General features: G+C 40.9%; 1 protein-coding gene across 7 annotated transcripts in view; it reads right to left on the bottom strand.

Moving 5' to 3' along the window:
• PIEZO2 (piezo type mechanosensitive ion channel component 2) overlaps positions 1-20,370 on the bottom strand; it is a 664,674-nt gene that overhangs the window by 381,425 nt on the left and 262,879 nt on the right. For all 7 annotated transcript variants that reach the window (XM_049901181.1, XM_049901175.1, XM_049901174.1 and 4 more), the window contains exon 3: positions 14,052-14,177. In XM_049901181.1, the coding sequence (XP_049757138.1) occupies positions 14,052-14,177 (126 nt within the window). The remainder of the gene's footprint in view (positions 1-14,051; positions 14,178-20,370) is intronic.

Raw genomic sequence — 20,370 nt, 5'->3', positions numbered from 1 at the left:
TGTCCATTTAAGACTTAGGGATTACACACTAAGTAACAATGCAAGGTTATGAGAAAAAAGTACTTAAAACAATGATCATCAGCAAATAACACAAATATGTTAAAAGCAAACACTTTTATTTTACAGAAAACAAATGCTAAAGAAATATGCAAAACACTTGCCCATAAACGTGTTATAATATTTTTAATATTAATATTCTATTTTTTTTTTTTACCCATATCCTTCTAAGGTGTTGTTGTTATTAGGTGCCATCGAGTAGGTTCCGACTGACAGAGAACAAAACACTGCCCGGTCCTGCACCATCCTCACGATCATCGATCATTGTTGTGCTTTAGCCCACTGTTGCCACTGTGTCTATCCATCTCATTGAGGCCTTTCCTCTTTTTTGCTGACCTTTTACTTTACCAAGCATGACGTCCTTCTCCAGGACATCATGCTTGGTAAAGTACTACAATGGTAATCACCAGGAAATGTTTAAAAGACTAAAAATGAGCATATGGGACAAATTATATTACCAACTTCTCTGCTAATCTTCTAGATCCTAAAATATATCCTTAATACCTGAACAGTATCAAGAAGAATTTTCTAAATCCAAACTTCTGTTTATAGGGAACTGAGCCCTAAAAAATACACAAGTTTTATAAGTTGAAGGCTAACTAAACATGCCGTATGGTTAATATTTTCTGGAAGGTCATGACTATAGTGAGTCCAAATTTGCTGCTTCCACTATGTACTTGAAACATCCTTCGATTACCCTATGGATCTGAAGTCATACTATTACAGCTTTATGTAGTCCATCTGTAATTCTGAGGTCAAGTTTATGCCTATACCCCACAGACTTGCCTTAGTGCTTTTAATGTAAAATATTTATGCTAGAAGTGCTGAATCATGAAACTGAGGTTAAGGAAATTGTTATTTAAGCAAACAAAATTGATCCAAAACCATTTCAAATTTCCTGCACTGTGATTTATCTTACAGCAAGGACTGGGGAACGTGGAGGGCAGATGAGGGGAATGTCATAAATATTAGTCATCTGGAGCCAGCTCTCCCACTCCCTACTTATTATTAATTATGGACTTGATGGCAACACACAGACACAATGCCTTTCTTCCCTGATTACTTGTAGTTCAAGTTTTCTCTTGTATCTTTCACCAATTCCCCTAAACCCAAATGGAAACCCAAATTTCCTTTTACAATGGAAATAAATCCAAGTAATTTTATTTAATAAGTAATTTTTAAAGAGAAATAAAAGCTCTCCAAGGAACATGTCATGTTCATACTTCTCATGAACTGAAAGGAGCAGCCCTGGTTTCCAGTTGCATGTGGGGGCCAAGGGAAGGACAAAAGATTGCAGGCAGAGGACCTCAGTGCCCGAAGCTATCATCCTGTCCCAGGTGCAGACCTCGCTGGAAGGTGCCACTCAGAGCTGGCCCCAAAACAAAGCGATCACATTTCATCTTTGTCACACTTTCATTTATGTTTTTGTTGCTATTAACTCATTTATTCCTTGTCCCAACAATTATTGGGCAGCATACTATACATCAGATACTTTGGTAGGTGATGAGGTTACAAAACTGAATAATATATGTAGTCCTTACCCTCAGTTTGCTCATGTTCTAATGGGAGAGCAAGTAGACCCCACAGGAGATGCTTAGAGAATTTAGGGCATGAGGAGCTAGCTGCGAGCCAGTCCATCTGTGGGTATTAGCTCAAGTTTCCTGGAGAAAGTGGGGAGGAAGTACGGGTCTTACAGGATGGGCCTGTTGAAGAGAGCCTGGGGGTGGGTGAGAACATTCTCCAAAGGGTCCATAAGCTTACAGGAACTGGTGGTGGGAGACAGGAAACGACAGCATGGAGCAGGGAGAAAAGAAGCTGGTGTGCTCGCCTGCCCCCTCTGTCACTCTTCTTCCCCACCTGAAGAGCCCACCAACCTGCACTCTCATGGCTCTGGGACCCCAGCAGACTCCCTCGGTGGTCTTCATCCACTGCCACACTGTTCTGCTTTGTCTCATCAAAATTTTACTCTTACATTGCTTTTCAGTATATTTCACTGCAAAGTGAGTAAAATATCAAGTTTCTTGCAGAACTTGGTGTTATAAAACATGCCTGGCACACAGTGGGCAATTCCACATTGAGGCTGTTATCACTGATTTAGGTCAAAACTGAGAACAAAGAAATGTTAAAGGAGGAGGAAAAGCAGCAGCAGCCGGATATGAGATACAGTGAGGGAGAAGCAAGACTGAAGGAAGCTACTTTTCACTTATTGTATCAGGTGCTTTACGAACTTCTATCCCACTTAGGGCTGAAATCAGTAAGATGGCCTAGGGTAAGGAAAGATGACCTACACATAGGTAGAATCAAAATCACAAATACAGGATGCCTTAAGAAAAAGAGAAACAGAATTTTGCAAGAAAGAAATGGGCTGTCTTTGTTACCAGTCTACATGAATCCACAGGTGAGTGGTAACTTGAGCTGAATCAGAAAAAGGATGGCCGTCAGAACAAGGACAACCATAGCACCTCCCCACTCAGCAAGGGTCAGACCACAGCTGCCCTACCTGGTGAGACCTCAGCACTTTCTTACCTAATCAGCCAAAAGAGACTGGCTGTCTGGACAGTACTCAGAAGTCTGGGACTTAGATATATCTGATAAAGTACTTAGGAGTGACATCACAGTCATCCTCAGGTATGTGAAGGACTGCTGAGTAGAGAAAGGATCAGCTATATAGCTATATGTGTGTGAGTTTGGGAACAACTCTGGCATCCAGGGTCCCAGGGGCTCACATTTCGGGGAAGTAGATTTCAGCACACCAGGATGTAGCCAATAAATTCTTACTGCCTTATTGCCTTATTTACACTTCCCGGGGAAATCACCTCCAACTTCAAAAATACAGACTAGAGCCCTGCACAGCCTAGAAAGCCTTGGGTAGCAAGTTGACACAGGGCCTCTTGGTAGGACCCACCTGACTTGTGAGAGGTGAGTTAAGTGTGACTAGGGAGAGCCAGGAAACACTTGTCCATGGATTCATCAGCCACCCCCACTTATACTATTCACCTTAGTCCCGGGGGTGAAAGCGGTCTTAAAGCCAGTATCACTGAACCGGTAAGACATATTAAGTAACTGTTGTGTGCTGTTGAGTCAATTGTGACTCACAGTGACTCTACAGGACAGAGTAGAACTGCCCCCATAGGGTTTCCTAAGCTATAATCTTCGTGGGAGAAGATCATCAGGTCTTTTCTCCTACTGAGCAGCTGGTGGGTTTGAACCATTGACTTTTCAGTTAGCAGCAGAGTGCTTACGCATTGCTGCCACCGGGGTTCCTTATTAAGTCACTACCAACCATTAATGCTTTAACTAGTCGCCCTCAAGTCGATTCCAACTCATGGAGGCCCCATGTGTGCCAGAGTAGAACTGTGTTTCACAGGGTTTTCAGTGGCTGATTTTATGGAAGTAGAGAGCCAGACCTTTCTTCCAAGGTGGACTTGAGCTGCCATGCTTTTGGCTAATAGCTGAGTTCTTAACTGTTTGTACCACCCAAGGACTCTGTTAATACTTTAATCTAGTTAAAATCTAATCTCTGCAAAATCAAATTAATTTAAACCCATCTTCTCTTGTAAGCTTTCCCCAGAAGACTTATGAGGTTGCATGGTGCATTGGAATTAATACAGCCGTGGATTCTTCCCGCAGTGTGGATTCTGGCTCTGCCACTAACTGACTGAGTGAGCCAAGACAGGGCCTCTCTGCCTCTGGACCCCACTGTCACCATTAGGAGTATGAAGAAAGAGCCATAACCTCATAAGAGCTGTAGTGAGGATTAAAATGAGAAAATGTGGGCAAAGTGTTAGTTCACTTTCAGGACATGTCTGCTCCTTGTCTTCCTAACACTTTCATCCTTTTGTCTAAAATACTATAATATGCCAAGTTGAGCTGATTTTGACTCATAGCACCCCCCTGTGTGCAGAGCAGAACTGCTGCACAGGGTTTTCGAGGCTGTGACAGAAAGGAAGCGGATCACCAGGCCTGTCTTTCAAAGCACTTCTGGGTGGGTTTGAACCTCTAACCTTTTGACTAGTCAAGCGCTTAACTGTTTGGCCACTCTGGGACTCCAAAATACTATAATATAGAATAGGTATAATAAATACTAACTAAATAATATGTTTATTGCATACTCCTGTGTGCTGGAGGATGTAGGGATGAACACCGAGCTTTCAGGTAGATGAGCAGTGAGAAGAGGACCACAAAGTACTCGCGAGTCCAGGCTGGTCCTAACTCTGTGCCTAGAGAAGGTGAAGGTAGAGTTTCCAGGTTGGGAGGTTACTGAAAAGAGTAGCGAGTACTGAGAAGAGAACAAAGGATCACTAAAGATATGCTTCATTGACACCACCCTCCACCCAGCACCATTTAACCCCGCTAAATCGTGAGACATCAAGGTGATTGTAAGCGGGAGATCATGAAAAAGACAGGAAAGAGGAAAAGACCAAAATGAATATTCCTTAGAAGTGAAAGAAGTCTTCAACTCACTTACTTAGCACACATCATCAAGGAAGAAAAGGACATCATGTGTGGTAGAGGGCCAACAAAAAAAAAGGAAACCTTAGTGAAATGGATTTACAAAATAGTTCCAACAATGAACTCAAACACGCCAACAATCACGATGCTGGCGCAGGACCAGGTAGCGTTTCACACTGTTACACATAAAGGTCGCCATGAGTCGAAGCCAACTCTATAACCTCTAGCAACAACAACAATCCCGAGTTCCAGGCCAATGATTACAGAGTGGGCAAAAGCCCGGGTGTAACAATGATTACAGAGTGGGCAAAAGCCCGGGTGTAACAATGATTACAGAGTGGGCAAAAGCCCGGGTGTAACAGAAAGACACTGAGATAAAGATTGTTACAGAGAATCATTTGGTTCAATGTAAGTTTCATAATTTCCAACTTTCATCCTTGTGACAGTACATTGGTTTGTCTGTGTATCCATGTGAACGTGTACCCAAGTGACTGTGTATCTGTGTCAGTGTGCATCCTTGTGAATGTGTATCCGTGTGACTGTTCATGTGAATGTACACCTGTGTGAATGTGCATCCGTGTGAATGTGCATCCGTGTGAATGTGCATCCGTGTGAATGTGCATCCGTGTGAATGTGCATCCGCGTGAATGTGCATCCGTGTGACTGTCCATGTGAATGTGTATCCGCGTGAATGTGCATCCGCGTGAATGTGCATCCACGTGAATGTGCATCCGCGTGAATGTGCATCCGTGTGACTGTCCATGTGAATGTGCATCCGCGTGAATGTGCATCTGCGTGAATGTGCATCCGCGTGAATGTGCATCCGCGTGAATGTGCATCCGTGTGACTGTCCATGTGAATGTGCATCCGCGTGAATGTGCATCCGCGTGAATGTGCATCCGCGTGAATGTGCATCCGCGTGAATGTGCATCCGTGTGACTGTCCATGTGAATGTGCATCCGCGTGAATGTGCATCCGCGTGAATGTGCATCCGCGTGAATGTGCATCCGTGTGACTGTCCATGTGAATGTGTATCCGCGTGAATGTGCATCCGCGTGAATGTGCATCCGCGTGAATGTGCATCCGCGTGAATGTGCATCCGTGTGAATGTGCATCCGTGTGACTGTCCATGTGAATGTGCATCCGCGTGAATGTGCATCCGCGTGAATGTGCATCCGCGTGAATGTGCATCCGCATGAATGTGCATCCGTGTGACTGTCCATGTGAATGTGTATCCGCGTGAATGTGCATCCGCGTGAATGTGCATCCGCGTGAATGTGCATCCGTGTGACTGTCCATGTGAATGTGCATCCGTGTGAATGTGCATCCGCGTGAATGTGCATCCGTGTGACTGTCCATGTGAATGTGCATCCGCGTGAATGTGCATCCGCGTGAATGTGCATCCGCGTGAATGTGCATCCGCGTGAATGTGCATCCGCGTGAATGTGCATCTGTGTGACTGTCCATGTGAATGTGTATCCGTGTGAATGTACATCCGTGTGAATGTGTATCCGTGTGAATGTACATCCGTGTGAATGTGCATCCGTGTGAATGTGCATCTGTGTGAATGTCCATGTGAATGTACATCTGTGTGAATGTACATCCGTGTGAATGTGTATCCGTGTGACTGTCCCTGTAAATGTACATCTGTGTGAATGTGTATCCACGTGAATGTGTATCTGTGTGACTGTCCATGTGAATGTACATCTGTGTGAATGTACATCCGTGTGAATGTGTATCCGTGTGACTGTCCCTGTAAATGTACATCTGTGTGAATGTGTATCCACGTGAATGTGTATCTGTGTGAATGTCCATGTGAATGTACATCTGTGTGAATGTGTATCCGTGTGACTGCCATGTGAATGTACATCTGTGTGAATGTACATCCGTGTGAATGTGTATCCGTGTGACTGTCCATGTGAATGTACATCTGTGTGAATGTGTATCCGTGTGACTGCCATGTGAATGTACATCTGTGTGAATGTGCATCTGTGTGAATGTGTGTCTTCGTGGTTGTCTATCTGTGTGAATGTATATGATCTGGAGACGGGGGTTGTTTCTGTAATTGTGTGTGATCTTGGGCAAGAAACATGACTTCAACAACAACAACAATAGCTTACTCTTACTGAGCACTTAATATGGGCCAGGCACTGTTCTAAGTGCCTGGATGGTATTAACTCATTTAACCCTCATGACAACTCTGAGATTGTGGCTATTATACCTTTATTTTCCAGTCAAGGAAACTGAGGCTATAGATAAGTACTTTGCCCATATGTTAAAAAGTATAAAAATTCCCATGAAAAACATTTCTCAAAATAAAATGAGATATTCTATTTGAAAAAGACTGTGTAAACTGGACACCACTAGGGGATTATTACTCCAAGGGAAATCCAGAAATAGGCCAAGAGTTTTAACCTTGATAGGACCCCTCAACACGACGACACCTCCTCAGCTCATCCTCTGGACTGGTTTAGCTTTGGGAAGTAAAAACTAATTGCGTTCACTATTCCAAGCTATAGGGTCACCATGAGTCGGAATCGAATTGACAGCAGTGGGTTTGGGTTTTGGTTATTCTAAGATCACCAAGGCCACCAATATGAGGTTGCAAGAGTCCTTCCAGCAGAGCTCTCATCCAGAGAACAGCTGGTCTGAGGCTGGACTGGCTGCACCCTGGGGCTGCGCCATGTGCTCAGCCCACAGGGGCTGCGGCCTCACCCATGACGCTAACCCCTCTCACGGCACACAGGATTCAAGGGTGTACACATCCATGTGCTTTCAGAATACGTTGGTTTATTAGGCTGTCCTGTCCTAATCTCTGCACAGACGGCCAGAGTAAGAGTGACAGCTTTGTCCAGGTTTTGTTTTTATTATAATTTAAATAATTTAATCAGCGTATTTAATTATAATTATTTAAATTATACCTATTTTCAGGACACTGTCTCCATGCTGTCTACGTGAGTCACTACATGGGAGAAGCAGAGGGGCAGAGAGGAGAGACAGAGGTGAGCAATCAGAGTGCTTCCACAAGTGCCTCAATGAACCTCCACATCTGCTTTTATTAGAAAGCAGGCAGCAGAAGGTATTTTTAAAACCACTGCTCAGGCAAGCAGGGCGCTGGTTTCCTTTTATATATTTTGTTTCTCATTTCCTAAGTATTAACTCGATCCTTCACAGGGCTGTCTCAAATATAAAAAATAAAAAGAAAGCATTCCCTTAGGCTATAGAATTACTTTTTTGAGGGTGGATCCACAGGTGACTCCCTCCGCACAGCTAGGCTCCAGCTCCAGGTGACACCATTAATGACGAGCAAAGACCAGGATGATGTTTACTGGTCTGTGTGTGCCCTGACCCACAGCCTGGGTGCCAGAATGCCAGCACACACAGGACAGTTGTTCCCTCCGTGTGTCTGCCACAGTCATCAGGTTGGGCTCCCTCGGGCTTCTTGTCCCCTGCAATGGCCTCTACGCTGGGTCTCACATTGGGAGCGTCACGTGTCCTGAGCACAGAGGAGCATCAGGGGAAAACACTACTAAGGCCCGTGTGACCTCTGGGTCAGGGACATCTGGGCCAAGTTTCCTGGGGCCTTTGTGCTCTTAGAACAAGAACAGACAGAACCCTAGATCCCTCCCTGACAGAGGGAGAAGGCAGTTGATCTGAGGGGCCTGACTTTTACGGGGAAACAAAGGCAACTAAAGCACGCAACTGAGTCAACAAAGGAAGTAATTAATGACCTTCAAGGATAGATCTCCAAACAGGAGAAGACCCAGAGGCATAGCAAGAGAGGGCAGAGGAAGGCGTTTGTCCCCAGTCACAAGCCCAAGGGGGTGTCAGATGAGGCCGGCTAACGAATCTCTTAGAGATGCCTCTGAGGAGATAATGGACTAAATCTCAGAAACTCTTCTTTAAGTCTTTTGAAGCTAGGCTTATTCAAAGTTCCAGAAAGTGTAATAGAGGGGACAATCCTACCCGAATCATAAATGAGGGGTTACATGAAGAGGGGAAAAGGCTCTGGACAGCCGGACAGATCAGAGTTGGCTCCCAGCTGGGCCCCTGCACGGCTCTGTGCAGCACTCCTGCCTCTCGGGGCCTGCTTTTTCATGGCTGTAACCCGTACCCTCAGCACCGCCTGCAGCCCGGGCACACATTTACAAGAGAAAAACACTGCCCTTGGAGCAGAGGCGTTCTGAAACGGCTCAGCCCCCCAGGGATCAGACAACACAGTCCACTCTGTGAATGGAATGGGCCCTGTTTTTCCAGATGGACCCAGCCTGGAAGCGGGTGTGCAGCCTGGGTATCAGGCAGGATTCCAGCCCCTTACTCCTCGGCCTTGTGCAGGTACACAGGCCTGGCTCCACATCCTTGCAGCCCTCCCACCAGAAAGTCGTGTTTGAAATGGGATCGCGGATGTAGAGCGCCCTACTTAAAGAATATTGGTGGCTATTTTTGGGTCACTCACTGGAAAGAGAATATAATGACCTCTGGTGTCCTACAGTCTTACAGGGGCTTTATATAGTAACTATTATCATCAGAGACCACTCAATATTATTTTTCACAGTTTTGAACTCAAAAGTGTCTTTGAATCAATAGCTTGCTTTGTAACACAGCACAAGAATGCAGTCTGGCCTTGAAATTTCACTACATAGCCACACGTCCACCACTGAGTCAAACAAACTACTTCTATGTAATCTGTAATGACATAATTGGAACCGGGTTTACACTCATTTAAATAGCATAGTTCTGATGGAATGAAAATATTTTAGTAGGCAGCACAACACATGTTTGAGGAAAGTTTACAGAGGCCCTCCCACCCCACTGGTTTCCTCACTTACCTGTAAGAGCACCGTTGTGGAAATGGAAAAAACAGAAGGGGGGTTAAGTTTCAGTTCTGCACAATGACACCTTTAACAAATCTGCCAGCTAGTCAAAAACTAAACAGGGTGGTTTGAAAAAAAAAAAAAAAAACCTTTACTACTGCCAGTTAGTATTCACAGGACTCTGGGGAAACAAGAATGTCTAATGGCTCAATATTTATAAATGCTACTGCTGTCCCCCAGACATGTGTCTTAGACTCGAGGGATGCTGGGAACTTTTGCTATAATGAGGGTGAAGCTATATGATTTTTAATGGGGAGAGAAGTAGTCAGGAAAACAAAATTAAACACATAAATGAGCACTTGGTGGTCTTGAAGTTGAACGCCACATATGATTGGGAAGCCTGGCCTGTCTGGATGATTTCATTTTATTTACCAGTGCCTTAGACATAGAGAAAGAATTCAAAATGCACAACACTCCAGCCAAGAGTTTTTGTCTTTTGCTTGAAATTTTGCTACTTTGCATCTGCAGATGCCAAAAGTGGCAACCTTCAAATATGGATATGAAAATAACAGAGTTTGTGTTTACAGCGCTGATGGTGTGATCGTGGCTCCAAATGCTCAAAAAACAGTAACATCAGTGAGGTGAAGTCAACTGAAATTAAAAGCCAGTGTTTCCATTACCCACCCAAACAGTGTTTTCAGGAGTTTATGTAACTTGATCATTAAAAATGTTCCAGGCTGAAAATCTGCTCGGTGTCAATCTGCAGATAACTGGCTCACAAAGCTCTGAAGTTTGTGTGCCCTTCTCTTTCAGATTTTCTCAAGAATGAATTAGTTGTAAACACTACACATGAATCTGAACAGAAAAGACTTGCCCCATCTGTGAGCCGCTGCTATGGCACAGCTCTAGTTTCTTGGAGGGAATTTATAATTTCTACAAACTCTGCCTCGAGGGACCATGACTGCAAGGCAAAGAGCTCCATTTTGTCTCTAACTCAGGCCTTCAGCATATCCTTTCTCTCTATATGGGCACCTTAGTCACATATATCGGAACTTTAACTTTGTAGAGGTTCACTGTTATGACTTCCATTAGATGGCTCTTTGTGGGACAGGGCAGAGCTGTCCTTTAAGGACCTCAGAAAAGCAAGGAAGGACAGCACATTAGATTCTGTCATGATGAAGGTTTGGTGCAGTAAAGAACAACAGTAGAGGCTATATGTCCACGAATAAAAATATCTGACAAAGATACGGTAATACCACGCTATTTAGAAACCAAAATATTTAGTCTGAGGTTAGAAGAGGCAGCCCTAACACCACAAAGAGAACACAGGAAGAGGCAGGTCAAGAGGCCAGCTTCTGAGTACACCTGAGTTGGCCTCTTCCCTTCACCACTGAGAAATATTTTGGTGTGTGGGTGATTGTAATAAGGAACTCATCCAAAGTAGCCAGGTAATTTATATTCCTGTCTGTGCAAGAGGAACCAAAGCAACAACAAACGTGCGTGTGAGTCCAGTGTGTGCATATGGTGTATGTGAATGTGCTGTGTGTGTGTGTGATACATGTGCAGTGTGTGAGTGTGGTGTGTATACAGTGTGAGGTGTGCCTGTGTCTGTGTAGTGTGAGTGTGGTATTCATACGGTGTGTGTAAGCATGGTGTATGTACGTATATGTGTGGGGTGGGTGTGTGCGATGTGTGTGGGGCATGTGAATGTGCTATGTATGGTGTGTATACGGTGTGTGAGGTGTGCCTGTACCTGTGTAGTGTGTGTGTGTGTGTGGTATGTGAGTGTGGTATGCGTATAGTGTGTGAGCACAGTGTGTGTGTGTGTTAATGTAGTGCATGTGTGCCTTTTGCGAGTGTAGTGTGTGTGTGATGTGTGTGTGGCTTGTGTGTTCTGTCTGTTTCTGTTTATCTCATCTATAGGAGACCATACAGAGGATAAACACATTTTTAAATGTTTTTTGAATGTAAAAAAGAGGATGTTGTTTAACATTCAGCATTCGTATTACATTTTATCATTATATGGAATAAAAACAGAAATACCTAGATTCTCTGGGGCGAAAGAGATCATAAATTTTATTTCCTAATTTAAACACCCTACAGACAAGTCCTTAAAACATCACAGCTACCTGAAATTATTTGCATAACTGGGTGACACATTTATTTGTAAAATCAAATTTGTAAAATCTGAGAAGTTGTAATTATCCTGTGATTAAATACTTCCAGTGATCAAGAACTCATCATTCATGAAAATAGCCTTTTTTTTTGGACAACACTATAGTTAGAAAATCCTTCCTTACGGCCCTAAGAGTGTCTTATTAAGACATAGCCAAAGATTTTTCTGTTAAAAAATATTACAAAATAGACACATGAGACTGTGGGCAACTCCTGTCTGAAGGCAAGATGAGAAGGCAGAGGCGGACAGGAGCTGGTTGAATGGATAGGGGGAATACAGGGTAGAGAGCAGTGTGCTGTCTCAGGGGGACAGCAGCTAGGGTTACATAGCAAGGTGTGTATAAGTTTTTGTATGAGAGACTGACTTGATTTGTAAACTTTCACTTAAAGCACAATTAAAAAAAAGTACAAAATATTGCTGCTAACATTTCTACTAAGTCCAAAAAGATCTGAACCTGGCCAAATATCATAAATGTTCATTATAAGATGCTCTAAATGCCATTCTTTAAACATAAAAAAAAAAGTTTCTAATAATGGGATGACTTTTGGCTTTTTACCAAATATTAAAGTCAAATTTTAACAATGGAATATTATTCAGCCATAAAAGGGTATTGTCATGGATTGAATTACATCCCTCGCAAAATGTGTGTATCAACTTGATTAGGCAGTGATTCCCAGTATTCTGTGGTTGTCCTCCATTTTGTGTTTGAATTTTATGTTAATGAGGATTAGGGTGGAATTGTAACACCCTTACCAGGTCACATCCCTGATCCAATGTAAAGGGAGTTTGGCTGGGGTGTGGCCTGCACCACTTTTTATCTCTCAAGAGATAAAAGGAAGGGGAAGCAAGCTAAGAGTTGGGAACCTCATAGCACTAAGAAAGCAGTACCAGGAGCAGAGCGTGTCCTTTGGACCCAGGGCCCCTCCTCAGAGAAGCTCCCAGACCAAGGGAAGACTTATGCATCAAAAGGATCTTCCTTCAGACCTGGAAGAAATAGAAAGCCTTCCTTTGGAGTTGGCACCCTGAATTCAGACTTCAAACCTACTGAACTGTGAGAGAATAAACTTCTCTTTGTTAAAGCTGTCCAATTGTGGTATTTCTGTTATAACAGTAGTAGTTGACTAAGGTAGATGTGAAGTACTGATACATGCTACAACATGGATGAACCTTGAAAACATTACGGTATGTGAAAAAAAGCCGTACACAAATGGCCAAGTATTGTATGATTTAATCCATATGTAATGTCCAGAATAACCAAAACCACGGACAGAAAGTAGCTGTGTAGCTGCAGGGGCTGGGTAGGGAGAGAATGGGGAGTGACTGCTAACGGGTATGGGGCTTCATTTTGGGACAATGAAAATGTTCAAGAATTAGACATTGAGGATGATTGTACAACCTTGAGAATATACTGAAAATCACTGAACTGTATAAAATGATGAATGTCACGATATTCACACTGCATCTGAATTTAGAAAAAATTGTATCTTAAAGTGTTGGCCAGGCACTGTTATCAAAGGGACTCTGAACTCAATAAAATGGCCAAAATGAATAGTGAATTTAGCGCTATACATATCTAAAAGTTATGCAGTGAGGGATAAGAAATAATTTCTAAAAAGAAATTTTACTACACAATCCCTCACTACTCTTTGAACCATGAAAAATTTTGATCTCTTTTTTATTTTATAGGGAAAGGTAATAAGTAGTTTACTTCATATTACTTGTTCCTGAAGTTACGAAAGTTCAGGAGATTTCAAGTCCACAAATGGGTTTTTGAAAGAAAACCTGACGGGTTAAAGCTGTTATTATTGTCTGTTTCAAGCGCCCCAGAATTTCTGTAGCGTCAACCTAAAACATGTGGGACGTTCTCCATCCACTTGAAACGCTTCTGTATAAGCCAGTGACAATAACACATCTTATGTTAATTAAATCAGTGGCAGGTAATTTTGGAATGATGACACTACCTAGATAAAACATGTACGTACGGACTTTTTCAGATCATAAATTCAAATATAATATGTATAAGAAGTATCATTTCCTTATGAATACCAATAAAGAACTCCCAATTTGAAAGAAACAAAAAACTATGTATGTCATTACATTTTCCCATAAAGACTTATAAAATATTATTCTTTATACTAGGATTGCTATCACTGCCATGTAACGTTGTTCAACTTTTGTACTCTTACCATATTGGAAACTGTTCATGTCTTGCCTCAATAGCTGTACTGCAAGTTCCAGGGGCTGTATGTGCTGTATATAAATCTGGATTTCTTAGATTCAGCCCAATGATAATTTCTTACAGATCAGGTAGGGGCCTAGTACCTAATACATGTCAAAGATACATTAATTAATTAATTTCCTCTCATTACCTAATTCCCTGTAGCAAACCTTCTTTACATATATTTATACTGCACTGGAATGTCCGTGATTAGGTTGGCCACAAAACTACCATAAATATTATAATTTTACATCAATTTCTATAAGTGTGATGACACATAGCCTTATTGTGCACATACACACTATGAAAATAAAACCAGCACCGTAATACTCACAGTTATAACCAGGTGCGATATGGTGTTGAGCTTCGAGGCTGGCCAGTGTGATGTGGAAAACGATGTGCAGCAACAGGAAGGAGAGACTGGTGAAGCACAGAGACTTTAACAGCCGTCCCGTATGTCCTAGGGAACAACAGCACAAAGATGGTGAGAGAACCTAAGATGAAGCACACTCATTATGCCCCCTGTACAGTCTGTCATGGGACATTTCTCTACGTAATCTTTTACAGATGCACTCAAAAGTACATGAACATGAAAAAGAGAACAGAAAAACAATAGAAAGAAGGAATAAGACTAAAAGTTGGTTCTTTGAAAGGATCAATAAAATCAACAGGCCACTGGCCAAATTAACAAAAGAAAAACAGAAGATGCAAATAACCCAAATAAGAAATGAGATGGATGACAGTACAACAGAACCAACTGAAATAAAAAGGATCATAACAGAATACTACAAAAAAATTGTACTCCAAAAAATTTGAAAACCTATAAGAAACAGACAAATTTCTAGAAACACATTACCTACCTAAACAAACACAAATTGAGGTAGAAAATTTGAACAGAAATTGAAGGGCCATAAAAAAATCTCCCAACAACAAGAAAAAAGCCCCAGCCCAGATGGAAACATTCAGAGAACAGTTGACACCAAATGTACTCAAACTATTCCAGACCACAGAAAAGGAAGGTATCCTCCTGAATTCAATCTATGAAGCCAGCATAACCCTGATACCAAAGCCAGGCAAAGACATCACTAAAAAAGAAACCTATAGACCAATATCCCTCATAAATACAGATGCAAAAATTCTCAACAAAATACTAGCCAATAGAATTCAATAGCATATCAAATAATAATACGTTGCGACTAAGTTGGATTCATACCAGGTATGCAAGGATGGTTCAACATTAGAAAATCAATCAATGTAATCTACCACATAAATAAAACAAAGGAAAAGAATCACATGATCCTCAGTTGACACAGAAAAAGGCATTTGATAAAGTCCAACATCCATACCTAATAAAAACTCTCAGCAAAAGAGGAAAAGAAGAGAAATTTGTCTCAGTTATCTGGTGCTGCTATAACAGAAATACCACAAGTGGATCGCTTTAAGAAAGAGAAATTTATTCTTTCACAATTTAGTAGGCTAGAAGTCTAAAATTAAGGTGCCAGCTCCAGGGGATGGCTTTCTCCCTCTATTGGCTCTGGAGGAAGGTCCTTGTCATCAATCTTCCCCTGGTCTAGGAGATTCTCAGAGCAGGAACCTTATCCAAAGGACAAGCTCTGCTCCCAGCATTGCTTTCTTGGTGGTATGAGGATCCCCTGCATCTCTGTTCACTTTTCTCTTTTATATCTCAAAAGAGACTGGTTTAAGACACAATCTAATCTTGTAGATTGAGGTCTTCCTCATTAACATAACTGCCACTAATCCCAACTCATTAATATTACAGAGATAGGATTTACAACACACAGGAAAATCACATTAGATGACAAAATGGTGGACAATCATACAATACTGGGAATCATGGCCTAGTCAAATTGGTACACATATTTTTGGGGGACACAACTCAATCTAAGACAAAATTCATCAACATAATAAAGGGAATTTATACAAAACCAACAGCCGAGAGAGAGACGGAAAGCATTCCTCTTGAGAATGGGAACCAAAAAGTGTGCCATTTATTACCACGACTCTTATTCAACATTTTATTGGAAGTACTAGCGAGGGCAATAAGGCAAGAACAAGAAAATAAAGGGCATTCAAATCGGTAAGGAAGAAGTAAAACTATCCCTACTCACAGATGATATGATCCTATATACAGAAAATCCTAAAGACGCCACAAGAAAGCTGCTAGAGCTCTGTTTACAATAGCAAAAAGCTGGAAGCAACCAAGGTGTCCATCAATGGATGAATGGTTAAATATATTGTGGTATATTCACACAGTGGAATACTACGCATCGATAAAGAACAGTGACGAATTTGTGAAACATTTCATGACATGGAGGAACCTGGAAGGCATTATGCTGAGTGAAATCAGTCAGAGGCAAAAGGACAAATATTATATAAGACCACTATTATAAGATCTTGAGAAATAGTATAAACTGAGAAGAACACATACTTTTGTGGTTACGAGGGGAGCAGGGAGGGAGGGTGGGAGAGGGTTATTTAATGATTAGTTAGTAGATAAGAACTACTTTAGGTGAAGGGAAGCACAATACTCAATACACGGAAGGTCAGCTCAACTGGACTGGACCAAAAGCAAAGAAGTTTCGGGGATAAACTGAATGCTTCAAAGGTCAGCGGAGCAAGGGCGGGGGTTTGGGGACTATGGCTTAAGGGGACTTCTAAGTCAATTGGCAAAATAATACTATTATGAAAACATTCTGCATCCCACTTTGAAATGTGGCATCTGGGGTCTTAAATGCTAACAAGTGGCCATCTAAGATGCATCATTTGGTCTCAACCCACCTGGATCAAAGGAGAATGAAGAACACCAAGGTTACACGATAACTATGAGCCCAAGAGACAGAAAGGGCCACATGAACCAGAGACTTACATCATCCTGAGACCAGAGGAACTAGATGGTGCCCGGCCACCACCGATGACTGCCCTGATAGGGAGCATAACAGAGAACCCCTGAGGGAGCAGGAGAGCAGTGGGATGCAGACCCCAAATTCTCATAAAAAGACCAGACTTAATGGTCTGACTGAGACTAGAGGAATCCTGGCAGTCATGGTCCCCAAACCTTCTGTTGGCCCAGGACAGGAACCATTCCCGAAGACAACTCATCAGACATGGAAGGGACTGGACAATGGGTTGGAGAGAGATGCTGATGAAGAGTGAGCTACTTGTATCAGGTGGACACTTGAGACTGTGTTGGCATCTCTTGTCTGGAGGGGAGATGGGAGGGTAGAGAGGGTTAGAAACTGGCAAAATTGTCACGAAAGGAGAGACTGGAAGGGCTGACTCATTAGGGGGAGAGTAAGTGGGAGTATGGAGTAAGGTGTATATAAGCTTACATGTGACAGACTGACTTGATTTGTAAACGTTCACTTAAAGCTCAATAAAAATTATTATTAAAAAAAAAAGCTGCTAGAACTAATAGAAGGATTCAGTGAAGTGGCAGGATACAAGATCAACATTAAAAAAAAAAAAATCAGTTGGATTCCTCTACATCAACAAAGAGAACTTTGAAAAGGAAATCAGGAAAACAAACCACTTACCATTGTCCCCCAAAAGATAAAAGACTTAGGAATAAATCTAACCAGGGATGTAAAAGACTTATACAAAGAATACTACAAAACACTATTGCAAAAAACCAAGAGAGACCTATATAAATGGAAAAACATGCTGTGCTCTTGGAAAGAAAGGTTTAACATTGTGAAAATGTCAATACTACCCAAAGTGATACATAGATATAATGCAATCTGGATATAAATCTCAACAGCATTCTTTAATGAGATAGAAAAACTCATCACTAGCTTTAGACAGAAGGGAAGGAGTCTCTGAATAAAGGAAAGCATTGTTAAAGAAGAACAAAGTAGGTGGCCTCATACTACCTGATCTCAAAACACTGTACAGCCAAAGTAGTCAAAACAGCTTGGTACTGGTATAACAGTAGACACACACAGAGCAATGCAACAGACTTGAGAACCCAAAGGTAAATCCATCCACCTACAGGCAGCTGATATTTGACAAAAAGGCAAAGTCCATTAATTGGGGAAAAGGCAGTCTCTTTCGGTTAGAAGTCGAGAAAATGCCATGCGCATACATACAAAGAAAAATATAACTAAAATATATTTATCATTCTAAAATGCATTTTTTACATTTTTCTAACTTCTGAAATAATATAGTTTTCACATGTAGTCAGTTACTTAAACAAAAACAAATCTTAATGAAATGGAGTTTTGTTAGCTTTTAAGAGAATCCTAAGTTTAAAATAAATGAAAGCGAAGGCAAGAGAAATAATCTTTTAGTTCGTTCTGAATCCCATTTTAGTTTTTTTCATTGCTCTGATTAGAAGAAAACAGGATTATTAATACGCAGAAATTTTTTCAAGATCATATAACATATAAGGGTGTGTTATAATGAAGTAGATTTTACCTGTTAAGTATAGTATCAGCTTACAGTAACATTTCCTGAGCTGAAATTTTCATATAACATAAAATTAACAATTTTAAAGTGAAACATTCACTGGCATTTAGTGAATTTACAATATTATGCAACCACCACCTCTGTCTAGATCCAAAATATTTTCTTCACCCCATAAGGAAACCCCATATCCATTAAGCAGTTACTCCCCATTCTCCCTTCCTCCCAATCCCTGGCAACCACCAGTCTTTGTCTCTGTAGATTTACCTATTCTGGATATTTCCTATAAATGGAGTAACATAATAGGTGAATTTTCATGTTTGCCTTTTTCACTCAGCATTGCTTTTGAGGTTCAATCATGTTGTAGCATGTTTCAATATTTCATGTTTCTTCACAGCCAAATAGCATTCCATTGTATGTATATACCATAACTTGTTCAAACATTCATCTTCTCATGGATATTTGGGTTGTTTCCACCTTTTAGTATTGTGAATAGTGCTGCTATGAGTATGTCTCTACATGTATTGGTTTGAGTGCCTGTTTTCAACTATTTTGGGTATGTATCTAGGAGTGGAATTGCTGGGTCATTTAGTATTCTATGTTTAACTATTTGGGAAACCATCACACTGTTTTGTACAGTGTCTGAACCATTTTACATTCTCACCAACCATGCACGAAGGTTTCAATTTCTCCACATACTCATCAGCACTTGTTGTTTTCCATTTCTTGTTATTACAACTACCAAGGTGAGCATAAATTAGCATTTCATTGTAGTTTTGCTTTGGTTTACACTTCCTAATGACTACTGAGGAGCCCTGGTGGTGTAGTGGTTAATAGCTCGGCTGCTAACCAAATGGTTGGCAGTTGGAATCCACCAGCTGCTCCTTGGAAACCCTATGGTGCAGTTCTACTCTGTCCTACAGGGTCACTATGAGTTGGAATTTGCTCAACGGCAATGGGTTTGGTTTTGGTTTTTATGGAATGACTAGTGATATTAATCATCTTCTAATCTGCTTGTTTTTCAATTGTACATACTCTTTGAAAAAATGTATATTCAAGCCCTTTGTCCATTTTTTTAATTGGATTATTTTGTCTTTTTGTTGTTGTTAGTTATTTGTATATTCCGGATACTATGCCTTATCCGATACCTGATTTGCAAATAATCTCTTCCATTAAAAAAAAAATTGTGTACATTATCTTTCCATTTTCTTGATAATGTTCATTGACACAAAAAGTTTTTAATTTTGATGAAGCCTAATTTATTTTTTTCTTTTGTTGCTTATGCTTTTGGTCTCACATTTAAGATTCCATTGTAAAATCCAAGACCATGAAGATTTATGCCTACATTTTCTCTGAGAGTTTTGTTATTTTAGTTCTTATATCTAAGTCACTGATCCATTTTGAGTTAATTTTTAGATATGGTGTGAGACAGGGGTCCAAATTCATTCTTCCTTCATGTGGCTATCTAATTGTCACAGCACCATACTATCCTTCCCTCACTGAATAGTACTGGCACCCTTGTCAAAAATCAATTGGCCATAGCTATATGAGTTTATTTTTGGACATTCAATTCTATTATACTGATCTATATTTCTATCCTTACACCAGCACCACAGTTTTTATTACTATGGCTTTGTAGTAAGTTTTGAAATCAGTATGAATCCTCCCGAGTTTGATATTTTTTCAATACAGTTTGGCTATTCAGGGCCCCCTGCAATTCCATAGGAATTCAAGGATCAGCTTTTCCACTTCTTTCAAAACAGTGGTTGAAATTTTAATAGGAACTGCAGTGACTCTGTAGATCATTTGGGACACTGTTGACATTTTAACAATATTATGTCTTCCAACCAATGAACACAAGATATCTCTGCATTTATTTAAGTCTTCTTCAATTTCTTCAAGCTATGCTTTTTAGTTTTCAATGTACAAGTCTTTCCCTCTCCTAGGTATTATATCCTTTTTAGATGCTATTATAATAGGATAACATTATAATTTAGATGCTACTATAAGACTGTTTTTCTTAATTTACTTTACAGTATTTTCATTGCTGGTGCACAGAAATACAACATTCTCGCATATTGCTCTGTACCCTGCAAGTTTGCTGAATTTTTTTGCTCTTTTTGTATTTTCACGGATTCTTTAGGATTTTCAATACATGACATCATGTCATCTGCAAACACAGATTTTCAATATAAGGGATTGTTTTAATTCTCCCTTTCCAATTTAAATGG

The sequence above is a fragment of the Elephas maximus genome, chromosome 11 (assembly GCF_024166365.1).
Source record: "Elephas maximus indicus isolate mEleMax1 chromosome 11, mEleMax1 primary haplotype, whole genome shotgun sequence".
NCBI lineage: Eukaryota > Metazoa > Chordata > Mammalia > Proboscidea > Elephantidae > Elephas > Elephas maximus.
Note: the sequence above shows the minus strand (reverse complement) of the source record. Positions and strands in the feature narration are given on the sequence as shown.